Raw genomic sequence first — 6,630 nt, forward strand, 5'->3', positions numbered from 1 at the left:
TTTCTAATTTTCCTTTTATTATTTTGGGAAATCATATATATTTATGCCACGTGTCAATACTTTCTAGTTGGAAACTTGGAATCTTGAACATGATAAAAATGTATACAATCTTTGATTTGTTATAAAATGAGATAATTTGCTTGCTAGAAAGTAAAATATGAAGAAAGAAGAATAAATGGGGGAAAGATGTGTGTCTTCTTATTCTCATTAGTTCCCTTTAAATAGGGTAGAGTTACTGGATGATCACACTAACTTGGTGATCACTCATATGGTAACCTAGTGATCACTCATAAGATGACTTGGTTATCACTCCCAAGGTTACTTGGTGACCACTCTTATGGTTTCTTGGTCATCAATCTCAAGTTTTCTCAATTTACATAATGGACTCTTACTAATGAGTATTATATGCTGACCCAAAATAATTACGTGGACAGCTACATAATTGTAGTATTTACAACATGATTGTTTCAAAACTTTGCCAGGGCAAATTTTCAACTCCTTCTGTCTCATCAAGTTTCTCAACCTAGCTTCATCTTCCCACCCACCAGCTTCCGCATATATAATTTACATAAAGAACATGGGGGTTGTAGTTCGAGGATCTAACTGGGACAAACGGGCTGCCACAAGTTCAGCTAGCTCAACATTGCCATATATCCTGCAAGGCTGCAAGCACTAAGTAAAGCTCCCCAAACACCAACGTCCGGCTCAACCGACATCAACCAGCTTGACCAAGAAGATCAACCATACAAGCATAGTGCTCTACACCAGGGACAAGGGAGTAGTCTTTAATCATGCTCTCAAAATGCTTTCGCCCTTCATGTACTAGACCTGATTGCCTACAAGCAGTCAAAACAGCTGTAAAAGTGAAACTATTTATTGGTTTAATACCCTTTTCTTTCATCATTGAGAAAAGCATAAAGGCATCATTCCCATGACCATGAGATGCACGAGCCCCTATTATAGATGTTCAGGACACAACACTTTTATAGGCTATTTCAGAAAAACTTGCTTGGCCAGATCAATATTCCCACACTTTGCATACATGTCAATGAGTGCCTTTGTGATTGAAACATTGGTTCCAAAGCCTTTCCTTTTGACAACTCATGCAACCATTTCCCAGTGTTCAATGCACCGAAGCTAGCACGGGCTGAAATAAGACCGATTATTGTGATATAGTCATACTCCACAGTTTCATTTTGCATCCTACAAAAGTGCTATATTGCTTCCGTTCCTGCATTATTCTGTTCATAAGCAGCAATCATTGCATTCCACGAGACCTGGTTTCTTACTACCATTCCATCAAATAAAGATCTTGCTGTCTCAAGATTCCGACACTCACCATAAAATGCAATCAAAGCATTCATGAGTGACATACTTGAGTCAACTCCAACTTTAACTCCATGACAATGAATCAGTTTTCCTAAATCCAAAAATTCTAGACTAGCATAAGCAGGGAGGATGCTGACCAGTGTAACCAACATTTGGTTGGGAACCTGAAGCAACCATGTCTTGCAAAAGACTCAACCCTTCTTTATAGAACCCATTTTTCACATAGGCTGCTGTCATTGCAGTCCAGGAAACTATGTTCTTCACAACCATTTCATTAAAAACCAGCTCTGAGTTCAAAGTTTCACCATTCTTTGCATACATACTCACCAAGGAGCTCTGAACAAATACATCAGAACTAAACCCTTAAATTATGTTACAATGCACTTCTTTCCCTTCTCTCAAAGCCAACTGCACCGCACAAGATCGAACTACAAAGGGAAAAGTATAGTTATCGGTGAAAAACCACTACGATACATTTTTCTGTACAAAACTATGGCTTCATGACAAGCTCCCCGATCAGCATTACCCCTGATCAAGGTGTTCCAAAGAAATACCTCTCTTTCAGGCATGGCATCGAACATATTCCTTGCATAATCCATGGTAGGGACCATAGAAGAAGCCAAAGTTACAAGCTCTGTTATAAGGGGAAGGTTTTGATAGTACCCAATTTCAATGATTTTAGCATGGATGCATTTAAGGTCTGAAAGAGGAGCAAAACTGTAAAATATGGTTCAAGGGGAGGGAATGGTAGTTATTAGGACGGAAGTGAAATGCGACGGAGGTGATGTGTTTGAGTTTTCTTTGGAGTGTCAGGACAGACCACATGAAGTTTTGGGATTCAGTTTTATACTTCGCAGTAGGAATGATCGGTTCAAAAGTTTTAAGTCATTCTATGTAATTTACAAATATAATTAAACTATTTTTTCTTCATTCAATAAATAATATAAATTCGAAGTTAGCTAAAATAGAGAGAACTGATGCAGACATATTCTCAAATGGCTAGCTAAAATAACATTTTAGCTACTTTGATTAAAATTTAACTAAAAAATGGCTAGCATTACTAAAGATGCTCTTACCAACAGCATCATCCAAAACAAATGAAATCTCCAATTAGTACGAAACTACACTAATAATATTCATTAAATACATTTGATTATTTGGGGTATATTATACCAAAATTACATGTGCATTCTTCAAAAGTTCCTTCAAGGGAAGTGGATTCATACATACACACACTCTCCTTACTCCCTTTTCCTGTTCTCCATTCCCTGCTTCAAGGACTCCAACCTTTTCCTGCAAAAAACAGATGCAAGTCAGATAATCTGTGCCCAGGGAGGATACAGACCTATGCTTCAAGTGGAAGGTAAAGACAAATGGATGATGAATCTATGCCTTGCTACATCAGAAATGCAATTATATGAACAAATGGATGATGAATCTATGCCTTGCTACATCAGAAATGCAATTATATGAACAAAACCTACTTGGTGTCTGTTAGGCGACCATGCAAACTCCATCTCTGGCGAAATCCTTCTATGCCTTCAAGTCCACTAGCAAGAATCAAGCGTCTACAGAAGCAGAATAAAAGATATTTAAATGATATCAACCATCATATACATGTTGGTGAGAAATCAGGGTGCAAAGCAAGGATGGTTCTAGGGAAGCCTGAAACAGAACAATCCACCCAAACACTTCCTTGGGCTATATAAATGAGATACTCAAGATTTTATTTAAGACAATGGAAAGGTAATTCAGTGACCTAATGCTCCGGTCATTACCTCTCCACAAAACTTGGATGAGGTATAGCTTGGGCAGACAACCGGCAAAAACTTTGCTTTCAAAATCATTTTTATTCTCTCTTATATACGAAGAAGAAATTGCAGAGGAGACGATAAGAAATCCACTAAATTTAGAGAGCTATTAACAACAAAGACAACAGCCACAAAGAGAGCTAGAAGAACCATAATTTTAAGCAAAACAACAGCTGCAGTGCAATTTCCACAACAGAGATAAAACAGGTGCAACAAAAAGCTAACAGATAAGAATCAGAACTCTTGAGAAAACCAAAAAGGAACTGCCCCTAAACTAAGAAGAAATTAAAGCCCATGAAGTGTACGGAACTACTCCTAAAATCAGGGGATACCATTTTTAGTTGCAGCAATTTTGTGATGGGTAATGGCTTTGGGTAGAGTGCTGGTACGTCGAAGAACTTTTTGCCATTCCTTTCCTAGGCTATATGGATGGGAAGAGAGGTGGATAGGTCCACATTGAAGCTTTCCATTCTTTTCCTAGGCTATATATATTATATCAAATTTGAATATTATATATATACATATCACTCAGTTTCTTTCATTCCACTAAATTGTAAACAGCTTAGTGCAGAAAATGCTGGAAACACTAGCATTGAAACTTGTAGAGAACTCAAAATTGAATGTGCCAGCTCCTAAAACATGATAACACCAATGACCAAGTTCTGTAACAAAACAACATAAATAATAAACTATAAACTCATCTGCTGATCAGTGAAATATAACTACGTTAAATCAGGCCTATAACCTGGTGTTAAGGCCTGTGAACTTAAAGATGCCTTCATGCATGCAGTGTAAGCTTGGCATACAAAGTTAGGACGCATTTAATTTATCCTATTTCAAGAAAACCTCACATAGGGAAACTAACAATAAAATACCATGAGAAAGGTTGACTGGTTGTGCTTGCCAATCATTGCTTGAATTAACATATGATAAGATGGTACAACAATCAAGCAAAGTGCTTCAGGTACTCCATTACTTGTAACCCTTTCAGAACATACCTATCTAATGATGTGACCTCTGTTTCAAGCTGAGAAGCTCTTTCCTTTGCATCATTTAAAGGAATCGACATCCCCAGTTTCTGCTCACTGTCCTGAAGTCGTTTCCTCAGTTCCCGATCCTGCAGATGCAAAACAAAAGCAAAGCATCAGACTCAAATACTCTGCCAACCTCCATACATGACATAAACATTGAAGAGAGGCAGAAGACAAAATTCATAATAAACATCTCACTCTTTTTTCAGCACACTGTTTATACATAGCAAGCTCATCTTGACAGAATGGCTCAATATCATTGATTTGCAGACCTGCAATACAACGACTTCAGTATGAAACAATTCCTAACAGCAAAAGTTCTGGTCCAATCCATCAAGAAACCAACTATAACTATGCCAGACGTTGTTTAAACTGAAACTACTACATGTTATTATTATTATTATTATTATTATATGGTTTTTGTTCTTTAGGGGAAACAACAAAAGAAGTATCCAAATAAACTTTTAGCATTTCGATGTGAAGGTGTACTTTCAGAACAGCAACTATTGATTTAAAACTTTAGGTTTATTTACGACTATTATGGATTTCCCCATCTCCAGTTATTTCAGAAACTTAACAAAGAGAGGCCTAAACAGTCTGTGCTATGCATTTGAAATAGTTTCTCCTGCTCTAAAACAAACAAACAAATAAAATATATAGAATGCATGGAACGAGTCGAATTCATTATAACAATAAAAGTACAGAACTTACATAGAAATAGGTTCTTTAATATCCCATCACACAAATCAACACCTTCAAGCACATGAGAAGCAATTTCCGGTGGAATTATTGGTGATGGCGGGCCCATCATTAGATCATCTCCCACCAAAATGGTTTCCTCCATAGTTGGTTGTGAATCAACTGCAGCCCAGAAAAGGTAGTATCAAAATCTTGATTATAACTCATTACAAATTCAATAAATATATCCTTTGGGCTAAATAATTTCTGACATTCTCATCAACAGTGGGAAAAAAAAAAAAACAGAGAGAAGAGTTGGGATTGGATGTCAACAGGTGACAGGTTGAGGCATAAACATCAAAGGAGGAGCTTGTTACATATTATGGAGGCAACAATTGAAATTGGATAGTGGAAACAACGACAACTCTTCGTAATTCAGAAATTTAATACTCTGGAACGAGCCCTAAAAATCATGACTGCCTAACTATCTATCAATAGATTAATTTACCGGAGAAAGCAATTTAGTTGAACTCATATTCGTTGTTTTAAAATTCTTTTTCCAAGCCACCAGAACAAAATCGTTTAGCATCATATAACCCATTGAAACCAAAGTAACATAGTGCTACAGTACAAGGTAATGCAATTGAAATCATGATGATTGTAAAGATAGTGAGACAATTTGGAGGACACAAGACCATTACAGCAGTAGACTCGATTCCAGTTTTCATCAACACACATAAAAAAAAGAAAAGTAAATGTCAAAACGATCAACACGACCAGTACTAATAAACAACAAAGCATATAACTTTGCACATACCATCCATGGTTGCTTTCTTGTTAACCTTCCAAGACCCAAAAGCAGTGGTACGGTACCCAATGCAGACTTCACGACAGTAGAACCTGGGGATTTTATCAAATATATTGAAACAACGGATAAAGTCTTACTGTCAAATGCGGCATTTTATCAAATATATTGTCCGAACCCAGTAAAGGTATCAACATTTCACTTTTTAACAACATGGAGAAAGATCAAGTCTGAAGCAAAATTAGTTTCAAAGATTCATGTAGAATGTTAACAATGAGCGTTCTATGAAACCATAAATAAACTATACTGGGACCCTTGCCCATTGAAAAACAGAGCAGTTTTCAGCTTGGAGGTTGCCTTTGGGGCATTTTATCAAACACCTGGTATGCAGCATTAGCAACACCAGCTATTTCATTCTCAGCTGTCCTAATGGACTAAGAACTAATCAAAAGCGTATTCCATGATCAACCTTAGACAGAATTCAACGAAATAGAAAAGATTTCTCACCCAAGTGACAGCTTTTGAATTAAAGATGAAATTTTTGGCTCTTACCTTGTGATATGAAGAGGAAAACCAAACGGAAGCAGAGTGCTTGGCTTCAGTTCAGTTCAATTCAATTCATATGAAGAGGCTAAATTAGTGAGGACTGATGATTTTATTGTAAGACGGAAACAGGGAGAGCTCAAGTGAAATGAGACACTTCCCTACGCAAATAAAAACGTGGTGCTTTTTGTGAAGGACCCTTCGATAAATATTTATCAAATGGTGATTTTTTTTTTTTGGGTATAAGTCTCTGTTTTGCATGAGCCTATATATAAGCAAGTCTTGTGGCTCTGATACCAATTGTTAATTCTACATGATGCAACAACCAACACATCAAAACAAGATCATATCATACAACACATATATGCAATATCAATTAAACCAGCTACACAACATCCACACAGAAACTGCATAATAGCTTTCCTAGTAGAAC

The 6,630-nt window shown here is 36.8% G+C and overlaps 2 protein-coding genes across 3 annotated transcripts; both read right to left on the bottom strand.

Annotated features, from left to right (window-relative positions):
- Nucleotides 1–715: 715 nt before the first annotated feature.
- Nucleotides 716–1,928, bottom strand: LOC112163722 (pentatricopeptide repeat-containing protein At5g66520). The gene is made up of 4 exons (XM_024299998.1): nt 1,884–1,928; nt 1,467–1,665; nt 1,043–1,147; nt 716–954 (listed from the first exon to the last, which is right to left on the bottom strand). The coding sequence occupies exons 1-4, from the start codon at nt 1,926–1,928 to the stop codon at nt 716–718; spliced, it is 588 nt and encodes a 195-aa protein (XP_024155766.1).
- Nucleotides 1,929–2,370: 442 nt separating this feature from the next.
- LOC112167109 lies at nt 2,371–6,427 on the bottom strand. Of its 2 annotated transcripts, none has more exons than XM_024304074.2 (7): nt 6,207–6,427; nt 5,667–5,749; nt 4,883–5,032; nt 4,370–4,443; nt 4,139–4,257; nt 2,814–2,897; nt 2,371–2,622 (listed from the first exon to the last, which is right to left on the bottom strand). In XM_024304074.2, exons 2-7 carry the CDS (start codon nt 5,671–5,673, stop codon nt 2,571–2,573), a joined length of 486 nt encoding a protein of 161 aa, XP_024159842.1. In that variant the 5' UTR covers nt 5,674–5,749; nt 6,207–6,427; the 3' UTR covers nt 2,371–2,570. The 2 variants fall into 2 exon arrangements, with proteins under 2 accessions (XP_024159842.1, XP_024159844.1); XM_024304076.2 differs by having other exon boundaries at nt 2,615–2,721; nt 2,774–2,897.
- Nucleotides 6,428–6,630: the final 203 nt, after the last annotated feature.

This window comes from Rosa chinensis, chromosome 5, assembly GCF_002994745.2.
Source record: "Rosa chinensis cultivar Old Blush chromosome 5, RchiOBHm-V2, whole genome shotgun sequence".
In the NCBI taxonomy this organism is placed as follows: domain Eukaryota; kingdom Viridiplantae; phylum Streptophyta; class Magnoliopsida; order Rosales; family Rosaceae; genus Rosa; species Rosa chinensis.